The sequence below is a fragment of the Motacilla alba genome, chromosome 24, assembly GCF_015832195.1.
Source record: "Motacilla alba alba isolate MOTALB_02 chromosome 24, Motacilla_alba_V1.0_pri, whole genome shotgun sequence".
Classification (NCBI taxonomy): domain Eukaryota; kingdom Metazoa; phylum Chordata; class Aves; order Passeriformes; family Motacillidae; genus Motacilla; species Motacilla alba.
In genome coordinates, this window is record NC_052039.1 from 2,949,537 (window position 1) to 2,966,881 (window position 17,345).

The window sequence follows — 17,345 nt, forward strand, 5'->3', positions numbered from 1 at the left end:
GCATTCCCCCAGTAAAACATGCTCTGTGGCATCTCTGTGGGATTTACAAGAAGGAATATGGCAAAAATTAAATACAGGCACTGAGCACCCTTTTCCAGGCGAAGTCACCCGACTGCTCGCAGTGCATCCTTTTTCTCCAAGTTTTCATGTTGAGACAGGGAAAGCAATAAAACCGAAACTCACAGTGTTATACCTACTGTGTAACCACCTGTCAGTAAATTTATGAACAATTAGGAAGTGAGAGTGCTTCCCAGGGAGCTATTTGTGCACGAGCTAAAACGTTCTTTCTGTTCGGAAATATAATGGGGAAACAACTTCACCAGTTCTCCCTCCTCTTCCCCAGTTTTGTTTTTTTGCAGTAATTAATCATCTGTTGCTGCTGGTCCCTGTGGCACATCCCGACAGCTCCTTTTCACCAGTTTCAGGCAGCTTTGAGACTGGGAGCCCAAGGATGCTGTCAGCTGGACCCCATCCTGCCCCTTTCCCATTCTCCCATCTGGATTTTGGGTTGGCATGTCATGGCAGGCACTTTAGGGACAGTGGCTGTTCCCATCTGGGCAGTGTGTGCTGTTTTCTGCTTGCCAGTCTGACTCTTCCTCCTTCCAGACCTTCCCCCTCTCCCTGCTCTCACTCTTTCATTGCTCTTTCATTTCTTCCCTTTGCTGCCTCCTGCCCTTTTGATGCTCTGGTGCTTTTCTGTGTGCGCACATTTCCTTCTCTTTCCTTTGTTCTAGGGACTCTGGGCTTTTCTTCTCATCCTTTTTTTCTTTTGGGTGTTTTTTTTCCCCCTCTATTTGCCTCCTTCTTCAAACTTTGCTACTCCTTCCAGATTTTCTTTGGGCCGCTTTGCCTTTGAATTCACTATCACATTGCTCCCGCATCACCTTCATTTGGCCGTTTTCACTCTCTTGCCCATCCTCTGCCTCTTTGGGAAGGAAGGAAGGTTGAGATAGGGGTCTGGCTGCAACTTTTCACCCAACCTTTTCTCTTTGGAGAAAAAGATCTCAATTGAGATAAAAAGAATCTCAAAAAGGTCTCAAAGGTGGCCCTTTGAGAACCCAAAGGAGCCAGTTGTTATCACAAGGGAAAAATAAAAGTCTCAGTTTAGTTTTGAAATACTCATGGAAAAGCTACAGCTGCACTGGTGCTGCTTTGAGTGAGACACAGGACCAGCTCCAGGAGAGCATCCCAAGGTGCATTTGGATAACACACCACACAACCACACCCCGTAAAGGAAGGCCATGGCCCTTCAAAACCTGTCCTGGTTCCCAGGGTGAGGAAAGCAGCAAACACTGAGACAGAAAATGGATTGTGCCAACCAGAAACAAGAGAAACAATACCAACAGCTGGGAGAGGCTTCAGTATGGCCAGAAGGACTGAGGCAGTACAGGGAAGGGTTCCTTAAATGAATCAGGAACAGAGGACATCTGAGAAATACCAAGACCACTGTTAGGTAGGGATGGCCAGTAACAATGTTCACCTCCAAAATCTCCACCAGAAGGGATCACAGCCTCCACCAAAACACTGACCCTGAGCTCCACGTTTCAGAGTGAAGCACAACCTGAAGCAGCCCAAGCTATCAAGGCAGGGCTCTGCCATGCCTATGGTCTACCACACTCCTCACTCCAAAAACCATCCTGCAGCATGATGCCATTAAGGTCTCCCAGCTCCTCCTTGCAAGCCTGCACCTCCCAGGAGCTCTCCCTCTCCCCCTTCTTGAGAGGTGGCCTTCACACTGCTCACCCCAGAGGCAGAAGGGCTCACCAAGGTCCACCCCATTTAAGCTCCACTCCAGCCTTTACGACAAGAGAGGCCAGAGTGGCTCATCTTCTGCTTATATGAGCTTAAATGCCTGTTCTCTCTTCATCCCACACTCTCCCCAGAACACACCAGCGTGCCATAAACATCACATCTATCTCTGAAAGCATCCATCCCTTTGTCACGAGGCAGCTCCTGACAAAAAGAGGAAAAGGGAAACAAAAAAAAACCCCCTCTGGCTTCCTGCCATCTACGCTCTTATAAACCCTGTTAACGGCTGTTGCAATGAACCAATGCAAGAGACATATTAATAGTGCTACTAAGAGACACATTTACTGTTGACGGCGATTCCCTGGCAGATTTATTGCTGGGTTGCTGGGAGGGAAGGCCGGGCCCCTCAGTAGCACAATTAAAACCCAATTGAACACGGGCACAAAGAATCAATACTCTCTCCGGCCAACTTATAGTTTTTCAAAATACAAATAGAAATTAATTGACCTGAATATAGTTGCTAACTGGTCATTACTGCTTGTTTGGCATCCTGCTGGCACAGTGAGGGCAAAAAACAGAGGACAGACCTAAACCACAATTTTGAGGCCAGCACAGGGCTTTTCTCCCATCCCTGTAAAGTGTGTTCTCTGCTTGCAGTAACAGCCAGGACTAAATCCATCTTTGGAAAATCATTCCTTTCCTCTCAGCACTGAGCAAAGGACTGCGTGTTGTTCACCCTCACAAAAAGCACAATTTAGCCACCAAGGAACAGCAGTGGAGCTGAATGATAGAATGGCTTGGGTCAGAAGTGACCTTAAAGATCATCTTGTCCCATCTCCTGCCATGGGCAGGGACACCTTCCACTAGACCAGGTTGCTCCAACCTGACCTTGAACACTTCCAGGGATGGGGCAGCCACAGCTTCTCTGGGAAACCTGTGCCAGGGTCTCACCACCCTCACAGAAAGGAATTTCTTCTTTACATAAAGCCTAATCTTCCTCTTTTTCAGTTTGAACCCATTATTCCTTTTAAATACAATTCCTGATGAAGAGACCCTCTTGGCTTCTTTGTAGGCTCCTTCAGATGCTGGATGGCTGCTATGGCACCTCCACACTTTTCTTCCTCAGGCTGAACCAGGAACAGAGCACAGGAGGATTTGCCTCTCTCATCAAAGGCACCTACAGATAGATTTTCTCAGCTGGGCGAACCGTGTGGTTTGAGCTTAACTCACTGAAAGGGAAGTACAGACACTGCTCAGCATGGACCACTTGACCTGTGCCTGCACCCCCAGTTCCTCTCATGCTTCCCTCCAGCTGTGCAGAAGTGACACTGCTGAGAACCACTGCTGAGAGCCGCCATTGCTGCGGTGGGAGCAATTCAACAGGACTTGCTCACACCAGGAAAAAAACTTTCCCCAGCACAGTTAGGAATGCCTCACCACCAGACCATCACTCTGGACACAAACTCTCTCTCACCTTCACCTGGCTGTGCCTGGCAAGTGCCTGCATCACCCTGAGAAAGGGGTGAGGGCAGCGGGTGCTGAGCACCACCGCCAGTTCACCTGATTTCATTAGGTGCAAAGCACTTGGATACTTCACCGCTGTTGACTGGATGGATTAGCACGATTAGAGAGCAGACAGGATAAACAGATTAAACCTCACAGATGGACAGCTCGCACACAGCTCGAAAAGGAGGAGAGGGACAGCTCCAAACAAAGAGATGGAGGGATGCTTCCAGTGGCTCTCTGCTCCCCTCTTCCTGAGGTGAGCACTCCCCTTCTTCACTGCAGCCTGGTGCACACAATCTGGGGTTTCCCAACACACTCCCACAACCACCAGGCAGGAAAACCTGTTGGATAGGTGACCACAATCAACCCCTGCCTCTAGCCAATGAGAAGGGTACATAAATACATACATAACTCTGTTGGGGGCTTCTCAGAGACGTGTCGAGGCTGAGAAAGTTTCCAGATTTGCTCATTGCAAAATCAATACCCATCAGCTGTTTGAAATTAAAGGAAAGATTAGGTCCTAGTTTTATACACGCTTTATTGTATTCCGAGAGCTTTCTACTCAGCCAAATAAATCTTCTTTAAGAGGATTAGGAAACTTTCATTATCTTTATCTAACCTGAACTAACACTAACTCTGAAAAATTAATCTAGAGACCGGACAAAAGCCAGTAGCTGGTGCAAAGCCGCAAGAATCCAGAGGCAGCCCCCATCAGAGAGCTACTGGCCCCTCTGATCTGCCAGCACCTGTATCCCCCCATCAGAACAGCCTCAGGACACTGCTTTGCAGCCCAACAGCATCTGCTATATTGATACACTTGCCTATGAAGCCCTGTGCCAAGAGCCCTTCATGGCCCCACAGCGATTTCGACCTTTCTCTCAAAACCACGAAGCCTTGTGCTGCTGGGATCTGCTTCTCCTCCGTGCCTGGTAGTACATTGCTTTTGGCTCTCCTGAAGCATCTTTGAACACATGCTTGAGCACCTTACTAACGAATCCCTGATGGAGCAAGCTGAGCGACATGGTGCCAAGCAGTAGAGACAGATCAAATTCACAGCACGGACAGGCAAAGGGGGAACAAAGAAGAGCTCAGCAGCCCCACTACCAGTTCTCAGGACTCCTCTGCCCCATGTTACATCTTTACAACACAGCAAGGCTGAGACAATGCACGCTCATCTCCTCCTGGCATGGTGGGCACCTGTCCACACCACTGTTCCCATGCCATGCAATCTCTGAAGCAGCCCCAACTCAACTATCAAGATGGCCTCCAAACCCTTCCCAAGTCCAGGCAGCCTTCCAGATCAAGCCATCCAGCAACAGCATGAGGCACGTTCAGACCTACCTTGCACGATGAGATGGACACGTGAAGTCTTGGGGTGATTGTCTGTCTGCACAGAGCAGGTGTAGGGGCCCTCATCGTATATGTCCACGTTGTGTATCTTGATGCTGTACTGGGTCTTGGTGTAGGACAGGATGACCACACGGTTGTCTATAGACCACTTGTCATTGCCGGCATACAGGATGGTGCTGCGGTTCAGCCACGCTACCCGCGTGACCCGGTCATCCACAGTACACCTGGAGGGGACACACAGAGGGTCACACACCTGGAATGGGACATACACAGAGCATCCCAGGTCCCAAAGAGGGATGGGAGCAGGATGGGAGGGTGGCTCCCCGGCTCTGCCAGCAGGGAGATGCTGCATGCTGGGACTGTGCTCCCTGTTTCCACATCCCCCACCACGTGAGATTTCACACAAACAGTGGGTTCACCAGAAATAAAACCTCTCTTTTTCTTTTACACACAACTGGGGAACCACAGACAAAATTCCCATTGTTTGACCTCTGCAGGCCAGGCAGACCATCTCTATCGTCCTTCTCACCCACCTCCACAGCCCCCCTTGCCTTTGCTGTGCACTGAGAATTCCAGATGAAGCTGTAAAATGTGCTGACAGTTGAGCTTGTCGGCACAGCCCTCGAGCCATCCCCGGGGTGATAAACACCCCCACTGCTGGGGACAGGGGCCACAGCACACGCACAGGGAGAGGGGAAGAAGAGAAACAGCCGGAGACGGCCAAGCCAGCACACGGGGAAGGGAAGGGAACATTTGGATAAGCAGCTGTAAATCCTACAAGTGCCTTGAAAACACAACGCGGTCGTTTCCATTATTTATTTCCTGCCTGGCTCCCACCCTCCCCGCTCTGAGACGTGCAGGAGCTCGGCAGCTCCGGTCCACGGCGCTGAGTTACACTTGGCAAAGAATGGGACGGGGGGGAAGGGAATTAAAATCTTCCTGGAAAACATGGCTTTTTCATGCTCTTTGATAGATTCTTCTCCATCTATCTACTTGTGGTCTTTTCCGCTGCTGCCACGGTATCTGCAGCAAAAGCTCTGAGTGTTTGGTTAAATTAAGAGCCCAGCATCCCTTGGGAGCTTCACCTTTACCACCTGAGGACCAGGCTAGGGAAGCTTTCTCTTGGCATGAAAAAAAATAAAAAAGGGAAAATCAAGCTGGATGTGAGCTAGTGCCAGCAGTGGCAGACCTGCCGCAGCTTTGTGCAGCCAAGATCATAGGAAAAGGCATCTACAGTCAATCAAGGAACTCGTGCGAGTCCCTCTCCACATGCCTGTAAATTCAGAAAGCAGCTGGGAGGCTTTTCCTGTCCTCATCCCTGTTGCAGTGCCTCTCCTGCCCAGGCTCTGGGGGTGTTATATGCCTCCCTTGCTGAGATTGCAGAGCATCACCTCGATCGAGATTATTAATCGGGCGCAGGGAAGGGGCGATACTTGGCATGTTTGAGGGTCCCCCCGGGTGCTCGGTTCAGAGGAATGAGCCATATATTCTCCTGCAAACAAGTAATTTTCCCCTTGCAGGAGCTGTACATCTCTGCCAGCCACATCACGTATGGACGCCGGGAAAGACGGATGGCCCTCCACGCCTGCCGTGGCACCGCCGGCACGAGGGGAGCCTGCCGGGTGTCAGACATGCCCCGGCGCCAGCTCGGCTCTGCCGGACCAGGGCAGCCTTGTGCCGGCAGACAGCATTGTCCTTGTCAGGAAGCCGAGCCCTCTCTTCCTTCAAATTACTGGGGGAGAGCTAAGCTCAGCCGAGTAAAGTTCGGCCCTGGGGGATTCCAGTCTAGTGGACTATTACTGCTGTCTCACTTCATTATAATGAATAATAAAGAGATACTTACACACGGCTTCCGTAAATTATTCATTGCGTGCACTGAAAAATCAGGGCAGCAATATGTAAAACAGACAACTTGCATGTCTGCGCTCATATAAATATCCAGACTACAGCCCTGCGAGGTACTCTCGGGTCCCCTCATTAGGGGTGAAGCACAAGGACTCGGGTTTGAAGTGACAGGGATGAGACGCTCGTGCCGGCACTGAGTAGGTTCGACTGTTGCTGCCCAGCTTCAGCTGGTGCATATGGGATGTGCTTCCTGAGGAGATCTGGGGCCAGTCCAGGACACCTGAGAAATGGGGTGGTTCATTCTGCATTTACATCTCACACTTTCATCTCAGAGCTGCACTGCACGAGCACCCAGGGATGCCCAGGTGGACACTCTCACAGGAGGGAGGGCAAGGACAGCATCACCCTGCCTTGTCCGTGGTGCTGGTGACTGGTGACTGCCCTCAGAACCACTTGGAATGAGCAGGAAGCAGCAACTTTGAGACCTCTGTAACAAACCCATGCCAAGAGCAAGGAGGAAAAGGCTCCTCCTTCCCATCTCTCCAGCCCACTCTTCAGCCTCTGCCACTCAATAGCAAATTTAGGACCAAGTCCCTTTGGCTTTGTGCAGCATCATGCTCCTCTCCACTGGAGCCCAGACTGTCCCCTGCAGCTACAGACAGCCAGACAAAAAGAAAAAAAAAACAGCCCTCCTGTGCCTCCTGGGAATGTGCCAGAACCACCACCAGCAGAAAAGCCCCACCCATCAGCTGGCACAGAGCACATGGCATTCCTGGAGGCATCTTCTCAGCTCGCCTCACTTTTCCACCACCAGTTTTCCCGTGCCCTGGCAATTGGCGCTACAAAGAGAATGCTGATGGATACTCTGGCACAAGGATCACCTCATCAGCTTCTTTACCTGTCTGGGAAAGTGATCTCCATTAGCTGCTAAGCTGACGGCACTCGGCACTCGCTTGTCTGCCGAGCCGTCTTTGCTCCCCTTTTCCAATTGACCAGGATTATGATAATGTCTTCAGTAAGCAAACAGGTAAAGAGACTTCTGCAAAGTGTTTAGATAAAGCAGACAAGCTCTGACAAAGCTGGATAATAAAGCAGGCCAGAAGGTTTTCCCTTGAAGGGATCTAATTAAAACCAAAGACAAACCCCCATTAACAGTTTCCTGAAGGCACCGTATCCATCTCCAGAAACTGCCTTACAATTCCAGAAGGGACAAAAGACGATAAAACACCTGTCACATGGGAGGGAAATAAACTTATCCTGGCTCTGCAACTCACCTCGAGAAAGCCCATCAGCAAAGCAGGGGGAATATCTCGGGCATGATATCATCAGCCCCCAGCATACACTGCATCCCAGCTCCCCCACGCATCCCCTCTTTGCACAATGTGACCTGTGCCATCAGCTCTTCCATCTCTGCATCCCACTTACACCCTCATTGCCTCTGAGCAGAGACTTTTCACCATCTGTAACCCTTCAGCTGCCTCCAACCACTGCTGCTCTCCTCCAGAGTGGCTGGGGAGCTCTGGATGCCAGGCTTTGCTGGAGCTCTGGCCCCCACGGTGTTCACAATGATACATGTGGGCTCTCAAAGGCTTCATCTCCTGAGACCCATATTGATCCCCTCACTCTGCAGGAGGACGAGAGCTGCTGTAGGGATCCCAGTGCTCCATCAGAGACGAGGGTGATGAACCTGAACGCAGCAGCGTGAGAAGATGCATGAGGGTGGGAGCTGGGGGCACCGGCGCTGCGCTGCTTCCCCTCTAATTGCCCTTATTCCTCATTCTTAAATGCTAATTTTGAAGTTTGCCATGGAATTATTTCACTTAATGTCAACAATACAGATAGCTCTGCTGATATGCTCTTTGTGTGTGGTGGCACACAGTGCCTGTCTCCCTCCTCCTGCACCTATTAGGAGAGACCCCACATAGCTCCCACAGCAGGCTCCTTCTCAGCCCCATCAATGAGCACTGACAGCCTCTCTCCTACGTGTGGGTTGAGCCATAACACCCTCCACCTTCATCTCCTGCATTCTCTGGCCATGTCACAGACCTTTCCTGCTCTGCTGACGCAGTTGAACACGAGAGAGGAGCCTGGGGCTGCCCTCAATGCCTTCCCCATGGTGAGGGAAGTACTGGGTCCAGGGTCAGCACAAGTTTTCTGGCAGTAATTTGGAGGGATAAACAGAAAAAAAAAAAAAAAGAAAAAGTTGGAGCCATACAGGAAGTCTTGCAAAACCCTCTCCATGGGTGCAAAATATTCTGAGGAATGGGATACATGGGACCCCAAGACATTGATGCACATCCTAAGAAACCCAGGGGATGTGTTTGTACCTAGGGGACAACACCACTGGTCCCTGTCCTTGCCAAGAGGCTGGGGGGATGGATCAACCCAAATTTGTTGTCCATTTGTTTGGACACATGGTGAGATTTTTGGGGTTGTCCAGTGCAGAGCCAGGACATGGACTTAATGATCCTTGTGTGTCCCTTCCAGCTGAGAATACTTGATGATTCCAGGACTCAAACCTCTCCTGTTTCCTTGTTCAAACCAACAATGCTCTACTTTTAAACTCCTCTATGGCCCTTCAACCCCAAACTGCTTCTCTCTCCTGTAGGTAACATGTCTCGTCAGGATGACAAATGGAGATGCCAAAACCAGTTGCAAACTTGCCGGCTGACCCAGTTTTCAGCGGCTAAAATAGCTCACCCAGATCGGGAGTGAAGCCCCTCTACAGCGACCAGGTGATGCTTTACCCTGGGAAACCTCCAACCAAAAATACCTGTCACAGGGGCAGAACAAACACCCTTGTCTTTGAGTAGAAATTGTTGATCGCATTTGCCAGGGACTCCTAATGGGATTTCTCCTGCACTTCCAATATTCGCCCTGGCTACACAGTTAAGGGGCACCGGATGTTTTTTATTCTGGGCGGCTGGAGCAAAGGCAGAGGAGATTTATTTGTAATCATCGGAAATAAACACATTTCCTCAGAAGTAAACACAAAAGAACAGAACCTGGCTGTGCTCCCACTTTGTTCAAGATGCAAATGAGAAGCAGGCCATCAAAACATTGCAGCTCCTCTAATCCTCTCCCAACAATGCAACCCGCCACATTATCTGCAGGGACAATGGCATCTGCGCCATGTGACAGCAGGTCTCACATGGTAGCTCCCGAGGGCAGGACTGCACCACCTGAGCTTCCGTCACTGCCATCCGTGCTGTTTATTGGGGGGTGGAGGGCACAAAGCACTTTTTCATTCATCATGCTCCTGTCCACTCTGTCTCCTCTCCAAGGCACCCACAGTGTCCCTTCTCCCCTCTCTCCCATCCTTCCCAGTGGCTGGATGTGGAGTGCACAGTTCCACACCATCCCCACGCCATCCCAGCACCCCGAGGACAGAGGGTACATCTCCACACCATCCCAGCACTCTGAGAACAGAGGGTACAGCTCCATGCCATCCCCACGCCATCCCAGCACCCCGAGGACAGAGGGTACAGCTCCACGCCATCCCTATGCCATCCCGGCACCCCAAGGACAGAGGGCACAGCTCCATGCCATCCCAGCATGCTGAGAACAGGGGATACAGCTCCATGCCATCCCTATGCCATCCCAGCACCCAAAGGACAGAGGGCACAGCTCCATGCCATCCCAGCACCCCGAGGACAGAGGGCACAGCTCCATGCCATCCCAGCATGCTGAGAACAGGGGGTACAGCTCCATGCCATCCCTATGCCATCCCAGCACCCAAAGGACAGAGGGCACAGCTCCATGCCATCCCAGCACCCCAAGGACAGAGGGCACAGCTCCATGCCATCCCAGCATGCTGAGAACAGGGGATACAGCTCTATGCTATCCCCATGCCATCCCAGCACCCCAAGGACAGATGGCACTTGGGATGCATATATGGCATCACACAGCACTACCACCACCCACCCAGGCTTCACCAACCACTCAGCATGTCCCGATCCATCACCACACCCATACCCACTGGGAAAACAAGGAGCATGGGGTGTACCAGAGCCTGGCCAGCCCAATCAATTCTCCTTTTCTCCCTAACATTCCTCCCTCCCCACCATACGCCACTCAACCACTGCCTCCTGCAAAGCCACACACAACTCTGCTCACTCTGCAAAACTCACTCTGCAAGTTTAATTAATTGCTTGGCCCCCCTGCTACTGCTCCAATTCCCCGAGAGCTCCCAGTGCTGTTCAAACACACTCCAGGCCACTGGAAAACCTGTTCCCTACCAACAACCCCCTGCCCAAAGCCCTCCAAGGGCTATGGGACCCTTCTGCCCTCCCCAGAAGCTTGGGGCTTGACAAGGAAGGGTTTGTCCCTGGCGGTTCCCCTGGAGTGGCAGTTTGCCCACCAGCAGGCACCAGAATAGAAGCTGCTCCCTGTGAAAAATCAAAGTCCAAATTGATACATTAGCAACTGCTAAATATAAAATATCCATCTGCAAAGATAATAAGCCTGTGAGGGCAGAGGCTGTCGAGTTGCTCCATTTCAGATAGTTTAATGGTGTTTTGGTCCATGACTGCAGCTCCCAGACATTAGAATGATAACAAGATGATGAGGAGGGCGGGAGCCGTCTGCGCGAGGCATCAGAAGTCAAGACAATGCTCAGTACGCAGTCCCTGAGGGGTCCATGTCACACAAAACACTGGCTGCTCTGTGCCCATCATCCGCAGGGCTTTGGGTGGCCTCTGTGACAACCCAGGGCATGCAAAGGCTGCCAAGGGGTCGCTGCCAAGCTAGAGCTGACATTAATTCAGGGAGGGGGGTCTGAGCCCCCTGCAGTCAGGGGTGGACCTGGGTAGCACGGCAGGTGGCACAGGGAGATGCTAAAGCTGATACAGGCATAGCTGTGCTGCAGATGGCTTAAAAAGCAATTGTAGTTTGAAGAGGGAAGGGAAGGGATGCTCAGTGAGGTGAGCTGCTGCACGGTGCCCCCACTGACAGATCACATCTTCTCCCCAAAGCCATTCACGGGATTTTCTGAATTAATGCTCCACATCGAGCAAATCCAGAAACAGTCAGCTCTGTTAAAGCGAGCCAGGCTTTCCCTCCAGTTTGTAAAGCCCTTCTTTCACTCCTCATTGCTTCTACTTCCAGCTTGCAGGGACACACCTCACCCTGACAACATCATTGGCAAGGGAAAGGGGGGCTGGGCAAGGTCAGGTACTCCTCCCAATACTCCTCCAAACCTGATTTCACTTGTTTCTGACACAACACTGCATCAATATCTGTGTCCACGTGGCAGGATGCTCCCCCTGTGGGGTAGGGAAGGTCAGAAGGCATTAGCCTAAGCCCCAACAGCCAACAGCTGTTATTAGCTCAGGAGAAATCTTCATAAGGAAATATAAGGTGGCAGCAAAAGAAATAAAGCGGAAGGCCTTTGGATGGAGCAAATCAATGGGAATGTTTATAGAGCAGGTGGCACGTAAATGCTTCCATCAGAGGCAGTCGATGCTGGCGGCCACACCTCATCTCACAAAGACTGAGATGAAAATGAAGGCACCAAGCAGGGGCAGCCAGGCCAGCAAAACCACGGAAATTGGAAGAAGTGCAGAAAAGCATCTTTCCTTGCCTAAAATGATTGCACATTCTCCCTAACACAGCCAGGCACTGATTTCAAACTTCTCCATGGTCACTTGGCCATCCTGTGGTTTGAAGAAGGCTGGGACATCTTCCCGGCTCCTCTACAGAAAGACAGTCACCATCCAGCAGCATTTACCATCAAGGCATCGGTACCTGTCCTAAGAAACATGGGCAGAGAGCTGTTTTCTCACCAGGAAAGGCAAATTCCCCTGTCCCTACACCGAGCCCTGCCCAACATCCCTGCAGGGAAAAACCCGATAACAGACACCCGCTAATGCCCTCAGCACCCTAGAAGGGTGCAATCTGGAGATTCCCCTGCTCTCTGCCAGGGTAGGCAGAGCCCCCTGCTCAATCAGTGCCTGCACCCTGCCTAAATCAGTGCTAATCTCACACAATACAGCACCTGCAACCGGCTGATTTCCAGGGTTCTTCAATCAAAAGCAGCAAAGAAAACACTGAGTTCATCGCTAGCAGGGGCTGAGCAGTTGAGAACCTCAAGTCCTCCATGCCTGTGTTGGGGTTGTAGGGTTGGAATTTTCCTTGCTATTGCTTTTTTGACAGGTGTTTTCATTCATCTGCCCAGGCAAAGAGAGAGAGGAATAGCTTTGGCTGTAACAGCTGGACACGCCGTTAAGTGGTGGTAATTAGCGTGTGGCAACATGAGGCTCTGACCGCTCTGAGTCAGCCATCCTGATGGGACTGGTGACCGTCTCCATCTCAGTGGGATAAGGGGGACACTTTCAACCCAGGAGGATGTGGCTGTGGCACTGGCGGCATCCCACAGTTGCAAAAGAAGAAAGGATGCTGGCAAGCTGATTAAAACCTGGATCAAGGCGCATCCGCAAGAGAAGGAGTCGGGGTAAAACCATCGGACACTTGTCCCTGCATTGCAAGGAGGGGAAATTGGTCTGAAACCACCCCAGTGGTGGTGTTGTCACCCCAAAAGGAGTTCCTGGGGGAAACAAAAGCACGTAGGGCCCTTTAATAGGAAAGCCATCCATGTCACCATCACATGTGAGCCTCATGCTCTCGGTTGGTCTATCTGGGAACACCACCCTCCCCAAGAGTTGGGCAGAAAGCAAACCTCTTCTAACATCCTGTTGTTGATTACCACCAAAAATATATTTGTCATGAGATGCCCACTGCTATCTCTGTGGCTCTTAAGGGTAATGGAGAGGTTTCAGTCTTTGGAGGATAAGTCTCAAGCTCTTGGCTGCTTGCCCGGGAGGATTATTTTACATCAGGTTGAGTTCTGTAGTAATTATCTTCAAAACAGCTGGACTGCTGGATAAACTCACTGTATCTTAATGCACAATACAGGAGCAAACGCAGGGAATTAAACTGCAATTCCAGACAGATTGACGGAAAAACCTCTCACCGGCGTTTCAGAGGCCGAGGCTCAGGGCTCCTCACACGTTAGGGGTGGGGAGGCATTTGCTCATTTGAAATCAATTCCAACTTCCCCAGAGACAGAACAGAGGGGAAAAGAGATGCCGGATGAAGATGTTTTTACCCTCAAGCCTTCAGCAAAGAGAAACGCACTGTTTTTCTGACATTCATGGTTGGAAAATGAAGCAGTATTTGATCCAGGCTGGACAGCTTGATGCTCCACACAACCCTGAGACTTCCATAAAAGCTCCAACATTACAAGGTCTTGGCTCCACACTGCACTGTTCACTGCGGTGACAGCGGGCCGGGAAAGCTGAGGGGCAAATCAGCTCACTCCAGCCACACCCCTCACGCCTGGAAGTCACTCCCAGTGAGTATCCCACCCTAAGAGGATGAAGGGGCTGACAGATGGACAAACCAACTCCCAGACTGGTCTACCAGCATGAATTAAAAGGAAAAAAATCAGGTACCTTCACGATTGTGCTGCCACAAGATTTAGGTGCAAAATCCTTGCAGACGGAATTAATAACCTCTAAAAAGAGGGAAATTATGTCGCTGGAGAGTGAAGCTGTATTTCATGGCGAACACCATAAAGCGCTCCTGCCAAACGCAAGATCTGTAAACGACCTGGGTGAGCCATCAGCTCAGGAATATAATTGCCAATTTGCAGGAATTTCACCAGCAATTAGGCAAAATAAAATAACCCACCAGAGGAAATCCTTTGCTCGCTGCTCCCATGCCTCCCTGACCCATCTGATTTCTACCCACCACTGCTCTGCCGGGATGAGGGTTGATGCTTCAGGCACTAAGGAGCCAGGTGACAGCTCCGTGAAGATGAAGAAGTCATCTCCAGTACCAGATAAAGAAGTTGTCATCATTGCGAGGTGACAACAGACACTCCTGGGCACCAGCCAGATGAAGACCTCTCCTGCTGGTATCCCCGCTCCGAGCATCCTTCAGAACCAGGAGCCTCATCTCAGTAACCCCAGGGGCCGAACAACTGCATGCAATTAGGGGGTTTATTTGTTTGAGTTGCACGTGAATATCCCAAATTACATTATCAGATCATAGTCCTGCTTCTGATTTATTCCTTCTTTGTTCTTCAAGTCTTCGTACATCTAAGCAATTAACCTCTCAAAGAGCTGGAGAACACATAATTATCCTCATTTGTCTAAACGTCACCAAGATGGCTGCCTTTCAATTAACCTTCTGGGAATGGAGGGAAGTTGAAGTGATACAGTGATCATTTCCAACTTCAGCCTAGGCTGCAGCTTTTTTTTTCCCCCTTAAAGTAATTTAATTGAAATATTCAGATGATAAAATATAGCCAGATAACTGTTACGGCAGGTAACGGGATCAAGAGGGGGCTTGCAATCGAAAAAGAAGTCAAACGAGGTACAGTAATATTATATCAATACGTGGCACTTCCATCTAAAAATATCAAAGCACTTTGTGCTTATTAATGAAGGGAGCATTTCACACTCCTCTGCCAGGCTGAGACTTACATCCCTTCAATATGTCACTGCTATCAATAGGGAAACTGAGGCAGAGGATGTGCTCTGCCACCCGGAGTTTACAGAGTCAATCCCTATGCAGTCAGGAACTTCCCAAGAACATCCTCTCATAAACCCCTCTCCGACCCTAGGAGAAGTTGGCTCCTTCATGAAGACAGCACGGGAGATGCGCTGGTGGCCGAGCTGCTTTTGCTTTTATTTATTTTAATAATAATAACCCCTGTTCTGCTGAGCCAGTGTCTGCCACGCCAGCAAGCGAGGCAGCCGTTCCCACCCGTCGCCTCGCTAATAAATATGCATCTTTCCAGCCGGGAAGTGCCAGGTCAAGCTTTGCACCCGCACGAAGCACGACACCAGCATCGTCTGGCACGGGAGAGCAATATTTATACACACCCCCGCTCATAAATACACAGGCAAAATAAACAAGCTGGCTCTGAAGTTCAGCGCATCTCCTCCCTGACAAGCGTGGCTCCTCAATTCCCCGCGGTGCCACGGCTCCGCTCCCGGCGTGAAATTGAGCTCTCCAAAAAGCAATTTGGGCTCCGGCACTGCTCCAAGCCCTCCTGCCTCCTGCCCCGGCAGCACCGAGGTGGCTGTGGCAGGACCAGCTCTCGCACTCCCTGCACACACAGCAGGTGGGGGAGGCTGGAGTGAGCTCTCACATGAAGGGAAACCGAGGCACGGTGATGCACAGGACTCATTCCCTGCATCCTTCCCTCCCAACCTCACGTGTGGATCAGTGTTTCAGCACCAGGCAGCCACTGTGCTGATCCATGCAGGCAAGCAGGGAGGAAGGGATGAGGGAATACAAGAGGGTTCCCACTGGGGACATCACAAACCCGCGTCTCTGCCAGGGCATTCATCCGGAGACAGAAGCGAGGCTAACACAATAGCCACTGAGTTTATTCTCAGCACAGGCTGGCGGCGACATAATTAAAATGCAGGTCGGAGTTAAGGAACCTTCCTATAAATCTTTGCTTTGGGCTCTTGGGCTTGACAGGAAGCCTATACCTGGCGCGGGGAGTACAGACCGAGGGGGAGGCACGGATAAAGGCTCTGCTTTATGGACGGCCATTTTAATGTTTCGTTTGAGTAATGGGCCTTGCAAATTAGCACCCTGGCAGCCTGAAATACATATTTTTTCAAGGACATGCAGGCTTCCTGATCCGACAGGTGATGTGGGCAAACAAGCCCCGAGGGCAGCTGCAATCTCAGCTCTTTGTGGCTGCAGTCATATTCTATCCCAGCCGAGATGATGAAGAAGAAAACAGAGAGCTTGGAGGGGGAATCCGGAGGCTGAGGGAGGAAATGGAGCAGAAAACGACCCTGTGCGAGACCAGCGAGGGGCTGATGAGCGAAGCAGCAGTGGCAGGGAGTGCCTGCCAGCCTCTGGAGGGAACTGATGCTGCACTGGCTCAGCACGGCTCCTCTCTCCCTCAAGGGAACCCGGCGAGACACTCCAGGGCATGTCTGTGGCACATGCCTCTCCTTGCACAATCAAAACTATGGACCTCCAGCTCTTGACGCAGCTTGTCTGAGCATCTGGCTCTGGGCTGAATATTCAGAAAGGCTGGAGGTGCTGCAATCACACTGGGGAGAAGGGGGAAGCCTTGGTTGTGGGGAAACCAAGCTGACAGCCAGTGGACTGCCCAGTGGGGCTCCAGCTTCTCCAATACAAACATGGCTAGAAAGATGGGACATCCCTGCAATAACTGGGAGAGGAGAGACAGAAGAGCAATGGAGAAATATGTGCAGCTGAACACGAGGGGGAGCTCAGGCCAGAGCGTACATGGGAGCACAGAGCAGAAAGCAGAGCCGACAGCTCACCCTCTCTCTCCATCCCTCCTTTTCTGCATCCTCTCCTTCCTCTTTGTTTTCTATCCCACCCCACCATGTACATAATCTGCCTGGCTGTCACCTTCCCACACCAGCATGAGATGTGCTGCAGCTCCATCAAACTATAGAGGAAGAAGCAGGTCGAGCACCTGGGGGATGTGTCTGAGCTGCCCCATTTGGATGTAACTCTGCAGAGCAAAGGGGAAACCCCTCGCACAGAGCTGGACACGTGGCTGGGCATGTATCCAAATCAGAGCTGAAAATGTGCCTGCAAATTGTTCTGAACCTCATATGAGGAGATGGATGTCTGGAATTCTCCTCCTTGTCTGCACAGCCTCCTGCAAGAGGCACAGGATGACACCTCCCTGTCAACACACATCCGTCTGCCTCTGGATTTCACTGCACAGACCATAAAGGATGGGTGGACAGGATGAAAGCAAGATCAGAGCCTGGAGCAGCAGTTTGCACTTTACTGGCAGGGTCATTATCTTAGATTGAAAGTGTCCAAAAAGGACTTGGGAGCAAGCTGAGCTGGTGACCAAGACATGAACTTTGCATCACAGT

General features: G+C 51.0%; 1 protein-coding gene across 6 annotated transcripts in view; it reads right to left on the reverse strand.

Moving 5' to 3' along the window:
* OPCML (opioid binding protein/cell adhesion molecule like) overlaps positions 1-17,345 on the reverse strand; it is a 297,413-nt gene that overhangs the window by 21,455 nt on the left and 258,613 nt on the right. For all 6 annotated transcript variants that reach the window (XR_005259700.1, XR_005259699.1, XM_038161316.1 and 3 more), the window contains one exon: positions 4,597-4,829. Coding sequence is in view for 4 of the 6 variants with exons in the window: in XM_038161316.1 (XP_038017244.1) it covers positions 4,597-4,829 (233 nt within the window). In the remaining 2 variants the exon portion in view is untranslated. The remainder of the gene's footprint in view (positions 1-4,596; positions 4,830-17,345) is intronic.